This window comes from Pseudophryne corroboree, chromosome 4 (genome assembly GCF_028390025.1).
Source record: "Pseudophryne corroboree isolate aPseCor3 chromosome 4, aPseCor3.hap2, whole genome shotgun sequence".
Lineage (NCBI taxonomy): Eukaryota > Metazoa > Chordata > Amphibia > Anura > Myobatrachidae > Pseudophryne > Pseudophryne corroboree.
Window position 1 is genome coordinate 373,313,799 of NC_086447.1, and position 17,248 is coordinate 373,331,046.

Sequence of the window (17,248 nt, forward strand, 5' to 3'; positions counted from 1 at the left end):
AGGCAAAACCTCCATGTGTTTTTTAGAGTCGGCATCCCCTGTCCATTGCAGAGTCCATAAGACCCTCCTGGCAGAAATGGACATTGCATTTATTCGAGAGCCCAGCAGGCAAATGTCCCTCTGGGCATCCCGCATATATAAGACGACATCTTTAATATGGCTAAGTGTTAGCAATACGGTATCCCTGTCCAGGGTATCCAACCCCTCTGACAGAGTATCTGTCCATGCTGCAACAGCACTGCACATCCAAGCTGAAGCAATAGCCGGTCTCAGTAGAGTACCAGAGTGTGTATACACAGACTTCAAGATACCTTCCTGCTTCCTATCCGCAGGTTCCTTTAGGGCGGCCATATCCTGAGACGGCAGGGCCACTCTTTTAGATAAGCGCGTCAGGGCCTTGTCAACCCTAGGGGAGGATACCCAGCGTAACCTATCCGTTGGCGGGAAAGGGTACGCCATTAGTATTCTCTTGGGAATCACCACTTTCTTATCAGGGGAAGACCACGCTTCTTCACATAACTCATTTAATTCATGTGACGGGGGAAAAGTCACTGGCTGCTTCTTCTCCCCAAACATATTTACCCTCTTGTCAGGGACAGGGTCAGCCTCTGAAATGTGTAATACATTTTTCATTGCAATAATCATGTATCGGATGGCCTTGGTCATTTTGGGCTGTAATAGTGCCTCATCCTCGTCGACGCTGGAGTCGGACTCCGTGTCGACATCTGTGTCAACCAACTGAGATAGTGGGCGTTTTTGAGACGCTGACGGCCTAGGAGGCGCCTGGGCAGGCCCAGGTTGAGAGCCCGGCTGTCCCCCGGCAGCAACATAATCAAATCTCTTATGTAATGAGTTTACATTGTCATTTAAGACCTTCCACATATCCATCCAATCAGGTGTCGGCACAGACACCACATTTATCTGCACTTGCTCCGCCTCCACGTAACCCTCCTCATCAAACATGTCAACACAGCCGTACCGACACACAGCACACACACAGGGAATGCTCTGACTGAGGACAGGACCCCACAAGGTCTATGGGGAGACAGAGAAAGAGTATGCCAGCACACACCACAGCGCTATATACACAGGGATACACACTACCAGAAGTGAATTTTTCCCAATAGCTGCTGTATCAATACACCTTTTGCCTAAATTTATGTGCCCCCCCTCTCTTTTTACCCTCTTAGTGCCAGGAGACTGCAGGGGAGAGCCTGGGGAGCGTCCTTCCAGCGGAGCTGTGAAGAGAAATGGCGCTGGTGTGCTGAGGAAGAAGGCCCCGCCCCCTCAGCGGCGGGCTTCTGTCCCGCTGTTTGACTAAAAAATGGCGGGGGTTTTACACATATATAGCCACAGACTGTATTGTGTCTTTTTTATGCCAAAGGTATTCTTATTGCTGCCCAGGGCGCCACCCCCAGGGCCCTGCACCCTACAGTGACCGGAGTGTGTGGTGCGCAGTGGGAGCAATGGCGTACAGCTGCGGTGCTGTGCGCTACCTTAATGAAGACAGGAGTCTTCAGCCGCCGATTTCATCACCAACTTCTGATCTTCTGGCTCTGCGAGGGGGACGGCGGCGCGGCTCCGGGGACGGCGGCGCGGCTCCGGGGACGGACGACCGAGGACCTTTGCCTGTGTTCGAACCCTCTGGAGCTAATGGTGTCCAGTAGCCTAAGAAGCGCAACCTAGCTGTGAACAGGTACATTTGCTTCTCTCCCCTCGGTCCCACGTAGCAGTGAGTCTGTTGCCAGCAGATCTCACTGAAAATAAAAAACCTAACATTACTTTCTTTACTAGCAGGCTCAGGAGAGCCCACTAGGTGCATCCAGCTCTGGCCGGGCACAGATTCTAACTGAGGTCTGGAGGAGGGGCATAGAGGGAGGAGCCAGTGCACACCAGATAGTACCTAATCTTTCTTTAGAGTGCCCAGTCTCCTGCGGAGCCCGTCTATTCCCCATGGTCCTTACGGAGTCCCCAGCATCCACTAGGACGTCAGAGAAACCTGGATTTCCTAGCCGTAACTTTGGAAATCCAGGTATATAATTCAAACCCAAAGAGCCACTCCCCAGAAAAGGGGAGGGATTCCACACTACGTTTGGATTCTGTGTCCGCAATCCACTGATGCAACCACAAAGCCCTGCACGCCGACACTACCAAGACAGAAGCCCTAGCATTAATGTTCCCCATCTCCTTGAGCGAATCACAGAAGACATGTGCAGTGTCCTGAATGTGTTTTAGGAGGGTCACCATAGTGACCAAGGACATATCACCCGAGAGGCGCCCCTGAATTTGAGTGACGCAGGAATGAATGGCATGGGTCATCCAGCAACCCGCAATAACCGGCCTTTGTGATACACCTACTGCCATGTAAATAGATTTGAGTGTAGTCTATTTTTCTTTCCCCAGGATCCTTCATGGTAAAGGAGCTCGGGGCAGGCAGAACCGCCTTTTTGGTCAGGCGAGAGACTGACACATCAACCCCTGGGGGTTCCTCCCAAAAATTCCTACCTTCAGGAGCAAATAAGAAAGCGAGTAATAATAAGAATTTACTTACCGATAATTCTATTTCTCATAGTCCGTAGTGGATGCTGGGACTCCGTCAGGACCATGGGGAATAGCGGGCTCCGCAGGAGACAGGGCACATCTAAAAAAGCTTTTAGGTCACATGGTGCGTACTGGCTCCTCCCCCTATGACCCTCCTCCAAGCCTCAGTTAGGTACTGTGCCCGGACGAGCGTACACAATAAGGAAGGATCTTGAATCCCGGGTAAGACTCATACCAGCCACACCAATCACACCGTACAACTTGTGATCTGAACCCAGTTAACAGTATGATAACACAAACGAAGTAGCCTCTGAACAGATGGCTCACAACAACAGTAATAACCCGATTTTTGTAACAATAACTATGTACAAGCATTGCAGACAATCCGCACTTGGGATGGGCGCCCAGCATCCACTACGGACTATGAGAAATAGAATTATTGGTAAGTAAATTCTTATTTTCTCTAACGTCCTAGTGGATGCTGGGACTCCGTCAGGACCATGGGGATTATACCAAAGCTCCCAAACGGGCGGGAGAGTGCGGATGACTCTGCAGCACCGAATGAGAGAACTCCAGGTCCTCTTTAGCCAGAGTATCAAATTTGTAAAATTTTACAAACGTGTTCTCCCCTGACCACGTAGCTGCTCGGCAAAGTTGTAATGCCGAGACTCCTCGGGCAGCCGCCCAGGATGAGCCCACTTTCCTTGTGGAATGGGCCTTTACAGATTTAGGCTGTGGCAGGCCTGCCACAGAATGTGCAAGTTGGATTGTACTACATATCCAACGTGCAATCGTCTGTTTAGACGCAGGAGCACCCAACTTGTTGGGTGCATACAATGTAAACAACGAGTCAGATTTTCTGACTCCAGCTGTCCTTGAAATATATATTTTTAATGCTCTGACAACGTCCAGTAACTTGGAGTCCTCCAAGTCGCTAGTAGCCGCAGGCACCACAATAGGCTGGTTCAAGTGAAATGCCGAAACCACCTTAGGGAGAAATTGAGGACGTGTCCTCAATTCTGCCCTGTCCGAATGGAATATCAGATATGGGCTTTTGTATGACAAAGCTGCCAACTCCGAAACTCTCCTGGCTGAAGCCAGGGCCAACAGCATGGTTACCTTCCATGTAAGGTATTTTAAATCTACCGATTTTAAAGGCTCAAACCAATGAGATTTGAGAAAATTTAGAACCACGTTCAAATCCCACGGTGCCACTGGAGGCACCATTGGGAGTTGTATATGTAGTACACCTTTGACAAAAGTTTGCACCTCAGGCACTGACGCCAATTCCTTCTGGAAGAAAATTGACAAGGCCGAAATTTGAACCTTAATGGACCCCAATTTGAGGCCCATAGACAATCCTGCTTGCAGGAAACGTAAGAATCGACCCAATTGAAACTCCTCCGTTGGAGCCTTCTTGGCCTCACACCACGCAACACATTTTCTCCAAATGCGGTGATAATGTTGTGCGGTCACTTCCTTCCTGGCTTTAATCAAAGTAGGAATAACTTCCTCAGGAATGCCCTTCTCTTTTAGAATCCGGCGTTCAACCGCCATGCCGTCAAACGCAGCCGCGGTAAGTCTTGGAACATACAAGGTCCCTGCTGAAGCAGATCCCTTCTTAGAGGTAGAGGCCACGGATCCTCCGTGAGCATCTCTTGAAGTTCCGGATACCAAGTTCTTCTTGGCCAGTCCGGAGCTACCAGTATTGTTCTTACTCCTCTTTTCCGTATAATTCTCAGTACCTTTGGTATGAGAGGCAGAGGAGGGAACACATACACTGACTGGTACACCCACGGTGTTACCAGAGCGTCCACAGCTATTGCCTGAGGGTCTCTTGACCTGGCGCAATACCTGTCCAATTTTTTGTTGAGGCGAGACGCCATCATGTCCACCTTTGGTTTTTCCCAACGGTTCACAATCATGTGGAAAACTTCTGGATGAAGTCCCCACTCTCCCGGGTGAAGGTCGTGTCTGCTGAGGAAATCTGCTTCCCAGTTGTCCACTCCCGGGATGAACACTGCTGACAGTGCTACGACATGATTCTCCGCCCAGCGCAGAATCCTTGCAGCTTCTGCCATTGCACTCCTGCTTCTCGTGCCGCCTTGTCGGTTTACGTGGGCGACTGCCGTGATGTTGTCGGACTGGATCAACACCGGCTGACCCTGAAGCAGCGATTTTGCCAGGCTTAGAGCATTGTAGATCGCTCTTAGCTCCAGTATATTTATGTGAAGAGACGTCTCCAGGTTTGACCACACGCCCTGGAAGTTTCTTCCCTTTGTGACTGCTCCCCAACCTCGTAGGCTGGCATCCGTAGTCACCAGGACCCAGTCCTGTATGCCGAATCTGCGGCCCACTAACAGATGGGCAGTCTGCAACCACCACAGGAGAGACAACCTTGTTCTCGGTGACAGTGTTATCCGCTGATGCATGTGCAGATGCGATCCGGACCATTTGTCCAGCAGATCCCACTGAAATGTTCGTGCATGGAATCTGCCGAATGGAATCGCTTCGTACGAAGCCACCATCTTTCCCAGGACTCTTGTGCATTGATGTACTGACACAGTTCCTGGTTTTAGGAGGTTCTTGACAAGTTCGGATAACTCCCTTGCTTTCTCTTCCGGGAGAAATACCTTTTTCTGAACCGTGTCCAGAATCATGCCCAGGAACAGCAGATGTGTTGTCGGGGTCAATTGAGATTTTGGAAGATTTAGAATCCACCCGTGTTGCTGAAGCACTACTTGTGTTAGCGCTACACCGACTTCCAGCTGTTCTCTGGACTTTGCCCTTATCAGGAGATCGTCCAAGTAAGGGATAATTAATACGCCTTTTCTTCGTAGAAGAACCATCATTTCGGTCATTACCTTGGTAAAGACCCGAGGGGCCGTGGACAACCCAAACGGCAGCGTTTGAAACTGATAATGACAGTCTTGTATCACGAACCTGAGATACCCTTGGTGTGAGGGGTAAATCGGGACATGTAGATAAGCATCTTTTATGTCCAAGGACACCATGAAGTCTCCTTCTTCCAGATTCGCTATCACTGCTCTGAGTGACTCCATCTTGAACTTGAATTTCTTTATGTACAGGTTCATTTATGTACAGGTTCAAGGATTTCAGATTTAGAATAGGCCTTACCGAACCGTCCGGTTTCGGTACCACAAATAGTGTGGAATAATACCCCTTTCCCTGTTGTAGGAGGGGTACCTGGACTATCACCTGCTGAGAATACAGCTTGTGAATGGCTTCCAAAACCGACGTCCTTTCTGAGGGAGACGTTGGTAAAGCAGACTTTAGGAACCGGCGAGGGGGAGACCTTTCGAACTCCAGCATGTAACCCTGAGATACTATCTGCAGGACCCACGGGTCCACTTGTGAGTGAACCCATTGATTGCTGAAAATCTTGAGTCGACCCCCCACCGTTCCTGAGTCCGCTTGTAAAGCCCCAGCGTCATGCTGATGGCTTTGTAGAAGCCGGGGCGGGCTTCTGTTCCTGGGCAGGGGCTGCTTGCTGCCCTTTCTTACCCTTTCCTCTGCCTCGCGGCAGATAAGACTGTCCTTTTGGTCGCTTTTTATAGGAGCGAAAGGACTGCGGCTGAAAAGACGGTGTCTTTTTCTGTTGGGAGGGGGTCTGAGGTAAAAAAGTGGATTTGCCGGCAGTTGCCGTGGCCACCAGGTCCGAAAGACCGACCCCAAACAATTCCTCTCCTTTATATGGCAATACTTCCATATGCCTCTTGGAATCCGCATCACCTGACCACTGTCGCGTCCATAAACTTCTTCTGGCAGATATGGACATCGCGCTTACTCTTGATGCTAGAGTACAAACATCCCTCTGAGCATCTCGCATATAAAGGAAAGCATCCTTTAATTGCTCTAGAGTCAATAGAATACTGTCCCTATCCAGGGTATCAATATTTTCAGTCAGAGAATCCAACCACACTACCCCAGCACTGCACATCCAGGCTGAGGCTATTGCCGGTCGCAGTATAACACCAGTATGTGTGTATATACTCTTCAGTGTAGTTTCCAGCCTCCTATCTGCTGGATCCTTGAGGGCGGCCGTATCAGGAGACGGCAACGCCACTTGCTTTGATAAACGTGTGAGCGCCTTATCCACCCTAGGGGGTGTTTCCCAGCGCGCCCTAACCTCTGGTGGGAAAGGGTATAATGCCAATAACTTCTTGGAAATTAGCAGTTTTCTATCGGGGTTAACCCACGCTTCATCACACACGTCATTCAATTCCTCTGATTCTGGAAAAAATACAGGTAGTTTTTTCACCCCCCACATAATACCCCTTTTTGAGGTACCAGCAGTATCAGAGATCTGCAAAGCCTCCTTCATTGCCGTGATCATATAACGTGTGGCCCTATTGGAAAATACGTTTGTTTCTTCACCGTCGACACTAGATTCATCTGTGTCGGTACCCGTGTCGACTGACTGAGGTAAAGGACGTTTTACAGCCCCTGACGGTGTCTGAGACGCCTGAACCGGTACTAACTGGTTTGCCGGGCGTCTTATTTCGTCAACTGACTTTTGTAATGTGCTGACATTATCACGTAATTCCATAACTAAAGCCATCCATTCCGGTGTCGACTCCCTAGGGGGTGACATTACCATCATCGGCAATTGCTCTGCCTCCACACCAACATCGTCCTCATACATGTCGACACACACGTACCGACACACAGCAGCCACACAGGGAATGCTCTAATCGAAGACAGGACCCCCTAGCCCTTTGGGGAGACAGAGGGAGAGTTTGCCAGCACACACCAAAAGCGCTATAAATGTATATAAACAACCCTAGAAGGTGTTGTTTACTATATATGCGCTCTTAATATATAAATATCGCCAATTTATGCCCCCCTTCTCTTTGTTACCCTGTTTCTGTAGTGCAGTGCAGGGGAGAGACCTGGGAGCCTTCCTCGCCAGCGGAGCTGAGCAGGAAAATGGCGCTGAGTGCTGAGGAGAATAAGCTCCGCCCCTTTTTCGGCGGGCTTTTCCCCGGTTTTTAAGAAACTGGCCTGGGTTAAAATACATACATATAGCCTTAATGGCTATATGTGATGTATTTATTTTGCCACTAAAGGTAATTATATTGCTGCCCAGGGCGCCCCCAGCAGCGCCCTGCACCCTCCGTGACTGAGTCAGTGAGCCGTGTGACAACAATGGCGCACAGCTGCCGTGCTGTGCGCTACCTTCAAGACGACTGAGGAGTCTTCTGCCGCCTGCTTTCCGGACCTCCGTTCTGCCGTCTCTTCAGCGTCTGTAAGGGGGATCGGCGGCGCGGCTCCGGGACGAACCCCAGGCTGACCTGTGTTCCGACTCCCTCTGGAGCTAAGTGTCCAGTAGCCTAAGACTCCAATCCATCCTGCACGCAGGTGAGTTGGAAATCTCTCCCCTAAGTCCCTCGATGCAGTGATCCTGTTGCCAGCAGGAATCACTGAGATTGAAACCTAAAAAAAAACTTTTCTAAACAGCTCTTTAGGAGAGCCACCTAGATTGCACCCTCTCGGACGGGCACAAAAACCTAACTGAGGCTTGGAGGAGGGTCATAGGGGGAGGAGCCAGTACGCACCATGTGACCTAAAAGCTTTTTTAGATGTGCCCTGTCTCCTGCGGAGCCCGCTATTCCCCATGGTCCTGACGGAGTCCCAGCATCCACTAGGACGTTAGAGAAATTTTTTTGGACAGTTAGAATTTGTCTGGATTTTTCCAGGCCAGCTTGAATAGGTCATCTAACTCTGCAGAATCAGGGAAAGTGACATTAGGCTTGTTTTGTATAAAGAAAAAAAGACTGCTGTGACGCAGCATCCTCTAGAGGGAGCTTTAACACATCCCATATAGCCAGAATTAGGGGTTCAGTACTCTGAGCAGAATCGGGATCCCCACTAACGGGATCCAAGTCATCCTCATCCTCCTGTATATCCTCATCTGTATCAGAAAGAGGAGCAGGTAACCCACGCTTCTGAGGACATGCATGAGAGAGGGGGGGCTGTGTTGCATCTGCCCTAGCAGCTAAATCTGCAACAGCCTGCTCTGGTAGCTGAGTTTTCTGTACATTAGCAGTGAGCTTGGATGATATATCGGACATCACAGTTTTTAGAGACCCTAGCCCATAGGTCTGCAAACTCGGTTCTCATTACCCCACACAGTGCATGTTTTGCCAGTCTCCTCACAGAATCACAAGCAAAATAATTAACTCCACCTGCAGACCTTTTAAAATGTGTCTGAGTAATTAATACAACTGTGTGGGGTAATGAGGACAGAGTTTGCATACCTATGCCCTAGCCAGTGGGGCTCTGGACCCTCTCCCCCTGCCCCTTCACTGATTTGTGAAGATTGGCTGTATTGTTCAATGAAATAGATTCAGATGATAATGGAGAGAATCTGTGGCATACACTGCACAGCTTCACAGTAAGCACAATAACATACACACAGTTATATTGCAAGCCTGCCTTACTGTATGTGAGAGGAGACACAGAGAGAGGAGGACACCAGCAAACCCCAGTGAGGCTGTCGGCTAATTATATTCCAGTAAACACAAACAAATTCTGTCCTAGAGAGGACCCAGATAGTGTACACTAGCGGCTCTCCCCCTTTTCTACACCGTGTACCAGATATCCAGCGTGGCTGAGGAATCAGGTAGCGCTGTGCGTGCGGAAATGGCATCAGTAAGTAGAGGAAGGCACCAAAACTACTCAAGTCCCGCTCTGATGTAGCTCCGCCCCTTCCAATGGCGCTGGAGCCTTAGTGAGATTATACTGGCAAAGTCTCCATTTAGCTTAAAAACGTCACAAGTGCTAGTCAAAGTGTTTTTGTGCCAGTCTATACGGGGGATCTCAGCGGGACCCCCCGGGAGGGTCCCGTACACTGCGCCTGTGGTCAGCCGCACAGTGAAACGGAGGCCCCCTAGCGGGCCCCCCGGTGTGTACTCACCACCGATGTCACCTTCGGGCAGCGTTAGGGGTGTGCGGCATGCTGCGGCTGTGACAGCCAAGGCGCAGTGCCCCGCTGAACAACCCCTCAGGACGGTGGTCCTGCAGCGGGAAAGCGGCTCTGCACCTCATAAGGCCGGTGACCATCACCCCCTAACTCCCACGGTGCAGGTATGCTGTTGCCCAAACAGCATACCGAAAAAAAACATAAAAGAAATTGAGAACTTTCTGCCTGTGGGAGGGGGCAAAGAGGGGAGGAGCCAGCACACCCAGTTGAAGAAATTTAAAGTGTACTGTCTCCTTTGGTCCCCATCGTACTAGATTCCCAAATATCCCTTATGGATGCTAGAGAAATATGGTTTACATCAGTGGTTCTCAACCTAGGTCTTCAAGTACCCCCCAACAGTTCATGTTTTGAAGGTCACCGAGCAGTTGAACAGGTGTATTAATTGCTCACTGACACATTATAAAATACCCACAGGTGGAGCAAATTATTTCACTTGCTATCCTGTGAGGAGACCTGGAAAACGTGAACTGTTGGGGGTACTTGAGGACCGCGGTTGAGAACCACTGGTCAACATTATTGTCTGTTTTAATTCCATGTCTATAAATGTCTTCGAAAATGTTTATGCTGTTTATTTTTATAGAAGGTCGTGTCTTTACCAAAATAAAATAAAAATACAACACTGAGAAGTAGCTAACAATTTTATTTTCTACCATGAATCAGTTTCCCAGTCTCTACTATTAGTCCATGTTTTACATTGCTTGAGTCCAGATGGTAAAATCAAATTGACTGAGGTACTAATTAGTCACCTGTAGTCAAGCAAGACTTAAAAACAGGACTATACTGGCTGAGTTTGGGAAACGGACCTACATTTTGAATGATGTTCAAGCAATGTGTGTTCCTAGAGGTAGGTCACCACCAACCAACCTGTGTCTTGATGTTTTCTGGTTCCTCTTCCTCAACTGCAGCTGATCTCTTGTTTATAGGTTTCCAGGCTTTATCAGCTTTGTTTAGTTGCACATTTTCATTTAATGACACAGCAGCTATGATTTTTCGTGGCTCCTTCCGTGGTCCCTGTTGAGAACGCCGAGGACCCATTCCTGCTGGCTGGAAACATGAAAGGAGAAACATAAATACAACACACCACAAAAGACAAAATTTTGTTCATTTCAGCAGCAAAGTTGTCGGCAGAAAAAAAAAGTACAACTCCCATTATCATGTTCTCACGCAAAGAACAGATACATGGGGGGACAGAAACAGGAGGCATTTATCCACTGACAGAAGAGATTTCTCATGGACCAAGTTACAGATCCATAATGCTGCAGAAATCCACAGCAGACCGCAGATAGTAGGTCTGCTAAGTGGCTAGTCTTTTTGTAGTATGTGACCCAAATTGTTGCAAAAGGGCTGCCTTTAACACAGTAGGAGAGACGAGATGTCCCCAGCATCAAATCTAAAGAAAATTGTGACCTGTGCCTGTGCTTGATAAGGTACCTTTGCAGATTTTAAAATGTGGTCAAGAAGTTAGAACCATTTCCATTGTGGTCAGCAACTCCCCGCTACCCTAATGCAGTAGTGGCCTAGAGATGAGCCAATGACCTCTGCAAGGAGCAAACCAAAGTGGAAATGAGTCATATCGAAGACAATGCACAGACACTTGGAACCATGGATCCAGGTAGTACCATTGTTTTAGAGACTGGATAATCAATTCTATCTGAAAATACTAATGTTGCATGTTTGGGCCGGCCACAGCATGAAGTCACTGTGCTATATCACACCAGTATGTATGCACACTGTCGGCGGCCCAGGCAGGGGAAACATTAGGCTATATAGCTTCTGGAGTGAAACGCCTAGTGTGTACGGGCCTTTAGTATTAACATCAGACACCAAAGGGGGAATTCAATTATTTTTTCTTGCGGCTACCACTAGAGGGCGCAGAACAGAGCAATGCAATTGTTGCTCCGTTTAGACGCCCAGCAGCAGGGATGTAATTTCTTCTAACAGCCTCATGAGACGAAATGTGCGCTAAGTTGGCACATTGGGTGTCCGAACAGGAGACTTTAGATGGGTTTAGCAGCTTTATGCGGCTAAACCCAGTTTGGGCGAGAAATGCATGATGTACATGGGCGCTCAAACACAATTGAATCGTGACAATTGTTTGGGTGTCTAAAAAGTCCCCTTTGGGTGGGGGCAGAGCTGAAGGCTTTACTTTTTTTTGGTTTTGTATTAGGGCCCTAGTGACCCCCAATAATACTATAGATTTAAAAAAAAAAAAAAAAAAAAAAACAACAACTTTAAAACCAAAGAAACCACTTGTTACACAGTAAAAAATATTCATGGCTCTCCTAGAAGCCAAGAGAAACTTACCGGCCCACGGTTGCCCATAGCAGGTCGTCCTAAATTGGCAAATGATGGTGTGAAATCTGGCCCACAGTTCATACCGGTCAATCTTGTGGGATCTAAGGGCCTAAGGGGGGTTTTGTTGGCCTGTTAAAATAAATGTGGGAAAAAAATAAGAATTTACTCACCGGTAATTCTATTTCTCGTAGTCTGTAGTGGATGCTGGGAACTCCGTAAGGACCATGGGGAATAGACGGGCTCCGCAGGAGACTGGGCACTCTAAAGAAAAGATTAGGTACTATCTGGTGTGCACTGGCTCCTCCCTATATGCCCCTCCCCCAGACCTCAGTTAGGGAAACTGTGCCCGGACGAGCTGACATTACAAGGAAAAGAAATTTGAATCCAGGGTAAGACTCATACCAGCCACACCAATCACACCATACAACTTGTGATAACCTTACCCAGTTAACAGTATGAATAACAACTGAGCCTCACTCAACGGATGGCTCATAACAATAACCATTATTTAAGCAATAACTATATACACGTATTGCAGAAAGTCCGCACTTGGGACGGGCGCCCAGCATCCACTACGGACTACGAGAAATAGAATTACCGGTGAGTAAATTCTTATTTTCTCTGACGTCCTAGTGTATGCTGGGGACTCCGTAAGGACCATGGGGATTATACCAAAGCTCCCAAACGGGCGGGAGAGTGCGGATGACTCTGCAGCACCGAATGAGCAAACACAAGGTCCTCCTCAGCCAGGGTATCAAACTTGTAGAACTTTGCAAATGTGTTTGAACCCGACCAAGTAGCCGCTCGGCAAAGCTGTAAAGCCGAGACCCCTCGGGCAGCCGCCCAAGAAGAGCCCACCTTCCTTGTGGAATGGGCTTTTACTGATTTTGGATGCGGCAATCCAGCCGCAGAATGAGCTAGCTGAATCGTGCTACAGATCCAGAGCGCAATAGTTTGCTTTGAAGCAGGAGCACCCAGCTTGTTGGGTGCATGCAGGATAAACAGCGAGTCAGTCTTCCTGACTCCAGCCGTTCTGGAAACATATTTTCAAAGCCCTGACTACGTCCAGTAACTTGGAGTCCTCCAAGTCCCGAGTAGCCGCAGGCACCACAATAGGTTGGTTCAAATGAAACGATACCACCACCTTTGGGAGAAATTGGGGACGAGTCCTCAATTCTGCCCTGTCCATATGGAAGATCAGATATGGGCCTTTACATGACAAAGCCGCCAATTCCGACACACGCCTAGCCGATGCTAAGGCCAACAGCATGACCACTTTCCACGTGAGATACTTCAGTTCCACGGTCCTAAGTGGCTCAAACCAGTGGGATTTCAGGAAATCCAACACAACGTTAAGATCCCAGGGTGGTACAAAAGGGGGCTGAATATGCAGCACTCCCTTAACAAACGTCTGAACCTCAGGCAGTGAAGCCAGTTCTTTTTGAAAGAAAATGGATAGGGCCGAAATCTGGACCTTTATGGACCCCAATTTTAGGCCAATAGTCACCCCTGACTGTAGGAAGTGCAGGAAACGACCCAGCTGGAATTACTCTGTAGGGGCCTTCCTGGCCTCACACCAAGCAACATATTTTCGCCATATACGGTGATAATGCTTTGCTGTCACGTCTTTCCTAGCCTTTATCAGCGTAGGAATAACTTCATCCGGAATGCCTTTTTCAGCTAGGATCCGGCGTTCAACCGCCATGCCGTCAAACGCAGCCGCGGTAAGTCTTGGAACAGACAGGGCCCTTGTTGCAGCAGGTCCTGTCTGAGAGGCAGAGGCCATGGGTCCTCTGTGCGCATTTCTTGCAGTTCCGGGTACCAAGTCCTTCTTGGCCAATCCGGAACAATGAGTATTGTTCTTATTCCTCTCTTTCTTACTATTCTCAGTACCTTGGGTATGAGAGGAAGAGGAGGAAACACATATACCAACTGGTACACCCACGGTGTCACTAGGGCGTTCACAGCTATCGCCTGAGGGTCCCTTGACCTGGCGCAATATCTTTTTAGCTTTTTGTTGAGGCGGGGCGCCATCATGTCCACCTGTGGAAGTTCCCATCGCTTTGCGATCTGTGTGAAGACTTCTTGATGAAGTCGCCACTCTCCCGGGTGGAGGTCGTGTCTGCTGAGGAAGTCTGCTTCCCAGTTGTCCACTCCCGGAATGAACACTGCTGACAGTGCTTGTACGTGATTCTCCGCCCACCGAAGAATCTTTGTGGCTTCCGCCATTGCCATCCTGCTTCTTGTGCCGCCCTGGCGGTTTACATGGGCGACCGCCGTAATGTTGTCTGACTGAATCAGTACTGGCCGGTTTCGAAGCAGGGGCTCTGCTTGACTCAGGGCGTTGTAAATGGCCCTTAGTTCCAGTATATTTATGTGTAGAGAAGTCTCCAGACTTGACCACAGCCCTTGGAAGTTTCTTCCCTGAGCGACTGCCCCCCCCATCCGCGGAGGCTTGCATCCGTGGTCACCAGGACCCAGTCCTGTATGCCGAACCTGCGGCCCTCGAGAAGGTGAGCACTCTGCAGCCACCACAGAAGAGACACCCTGGCCCTTGGGGACAGGGTGATCAGCCGATGCATCTGAAGATGCGATCCGGACCACTTGTCCAACAGATCCCACTGAAAGATCCTTGCATGGAACCTGCCGAAGGGAATGGCTTCGTATGAAGCCACCATCTTTCCCAGGACTCGCTTGCAGTGATGCACCGATACCTGTTTTGGTTTCAGGAGGTCCCCTGACCAGATGCTAATTCCTGGGCCTTCTCCACCGGGAGAAACACCTTCTGTTCTGTGTCCAGAATCATGCCCAGGAAAAGCAGACGCGTCGTAGGAATCAGCTGCGACTTTGGAACATTCAGAATCCAGCCGTGCTGTTGCAACACTTCCTGAGAGAGTGCTACGCTGATCAACAACTGCTCCCTGGACCTCGCCTTTATGAGGAGATCGTCCAAGTACTGGATAACTATAACTCCCTTCTTCCGAAGGAGTATCATCATTTCGGCCATTACCTTGGTAAATATCCTCAGTGCCGTGGACAGGCCAAACGGCAACGTCTGGAACTGGTAATGACAGTCCTGTACCACAAACCTGAGGTACTCCTGGTGAAGTGGGTAAATGGGGACATGCAAGTAAGCATCCTTGATGTCCAGCGACACCATAAAATCCCCCTCTTCCAGGCTTGCCTTGCAATAACCGCTCTGAGCGATTCCATTTTGAACTAGAATTTCTTTATATAAGTGTTCAAGGATTTTAAATTCAGAATGGGTCTCACCGAACCGTCCGGTTTCGGTACCACAAACATTGTGGAATAGTAACCCCTTCCCTGTTGAAGGAGGGGGACCCTGATAATCACTTGCTGGAGGTACAGCTTGTGAATTGCCGCCAGTACTACCTCCCTTTCCATGGGGGAAGCTGGCAAGGCTGATTTGAGGTAACGGCGGGGGGGAGTCGCTTCGAATTCCAGCTTGTATCCCTGAGATACAATTTGTACAGCCCAGAGATCCACCTGTGAGCGAACCCACTGGTTGCTGAAGTTTCGGAGACGCGCCCCCACCGCACCTGGCTCCGCCTGTGGAGGCCCAACGTCATGCGGTGGACTTAGTGGAAGCAGGGGAGGACTTTTGTTCCTGGGAACTGGCTGCATGGTGCAGCTTCTTACCTCTACCCCTGCCAAGAAAGGATGCGCCCCTAACCCTCTTGTCTTTCTGAGAACGAAAGGACTGCATTTGATAATACGGTGCTTTCTTAGGCTGTGAGGAAACCTGAGGCAAGAAAGTCGACTTTCCAGCTGTCGCTGTGGACACGAGGTCCGATAGACCGTCCCCAAACAATTCCTCACCCTTATAAGGCAAAACCTCCATGTGTTTTTTAGAGTCGGCATCCCCTGTCCATTGCAGAGTCCATAAGACCCTCCTGGCAGAAATGGACATAGCATTAATTCTAGAGCCCAGCAGGCAAATGTCCCTCTGAGCATCCCGCATATATAAGACGACGTCTTTTATATGGCCCAGGGTTAGCAAAACAGTATCCCTGTCGAGGGAATCTATGTCGTCCGACAGAGTATCTGTCCATGCTGCTACAGCACTACACATCCAGGCTGAATAGCAGGTCTCAGTAGAGTACCAGAGTGTGTATACACTGACTTCAGGATAGCTTCCTGCTTTCTATCCGCAGGCTCCTTTAGGGCGGCCGTATCCTGAGACGGCAGGGCCACCTTTTTAGATAAGCGTGTCAGCGCCTTGTCCACCCTAGGGGATGTTTCCCAACGTAACCTGTCCGTTGGCGCGAAAGGGTACGCCATCAGTAAACTCTTAGAAATCACTAGTTTCTTATCAGGGGAACTCCACACTTCTTCACATAATTCATTTAATTCATCAGATGGGGGAAAAGTCACTGGCTGCTTTTTCTCCCCAAACATATAAACCCTCTTGGTATTAACAGGGTTAATCTCAGAAATGTGTAATACTTCTTTCATTGCAATAATCATGTATCGGATGGCCTTGGTCATTTTAGACTGTAAATGTGCCTCATCATCGTCGACACTGGAGTCGACATCTGTGTCAACCATCTGAGATAGAGGGCGTTTATGAGCCCCTGACGGTTTCTGAGTCGCCTGGGCAGGCGCAGGCTGAGACCCCGGCTGTCCCAAGGCTGCAGCGTCATTAAACCTTTTATGTAAGGAGCTTACATTGTCGTTTTAAGACCTTCCACATATCCATCCAATCAGGTGTCGGCCCCGACGGGGGCGACCCCACACTTATCTGCCCTTGCTCCGCCTCCACGTAACCCTCCTCATGAAACATGTCGACACAGCCGTACCGACACACCGCACACACACAGGGAATGCTCAGACTGAGGACAGGACCCCACAAAGTCCTTTGGGGAGACAGAGAGAGTATGCCAGCACACACCACAGCGCTATATAACACAGGGATTTTCACTTATAATAAGTGATTACCCAATAGCTGCCTTATATGTTTTATTTGCGCCTAAATTTATGTGCCCCCCCCCTCTCTTTTTTACCCTTCTTATACCTGGATACTGCAGGGGAGAGCCTGGGGAGCTGCTTCCAGCGGAGCTGTGAAGAGAAAATGGCGCTGGTGTGCTGAGGAAGAAGGCCCCGCCCCCTCAGTGGCGGGCTTCTGTCCCGCTTTCTGTGTAAAAAAATGGCTGGGTTTTTTACATATATACAGTGCCAGACTGTATATATGTATTTTTATTGCCAAAAGGTACTTCAATTGCTGCCCAGGGCGCCCCCCCCCCCAGCGCCCTGCACTCTACAGTGACCGGAGTGTGTAAGTGTGCTGGGAGCAATGGCGCACAGCTGCGGTGCTGTGCGCTACCTTAAATGAAGACAAGAGTCTTCTGCCGCCGATTTCGTCGTCTTCAAGCTTCTGTTCTTCTG

At 49.3% G+C, this 17,248-nt stretch overlaps 1 protein-coding gene across 10 annotated transcripts in view; it reads right to left on the reverse strand.

Annotated features, from left to right (window-relative positions):
- Positions 1–17,248, reverse strand: part of EIF4G1 (eukaryotic translation initiation factor 4 gamma 1) — a 214,652-nt gene that overhangs the window by 59,752 nt on the left and 137,652 nt on the right. For all 10 annotated transcript variants that reach the window (XM_063916617.1, XM_063916616.1, XM_063916615.1 and 7 more), the window contains 2 exons: positions 11,852–11,971; positions 10,412–10,591 (listed from right to left, as the gene is read on the reverse strand). In XM_063916617.1, the coding sequence (XP_063772687.1) occupies positions 10,412–10,591; positions 11,852–11,971 (300 nt within the window). The remainder of the gene's footprint in view (positions 1–10,411; positions 10,592–11,851; positions 11,972–17,248) is intronic.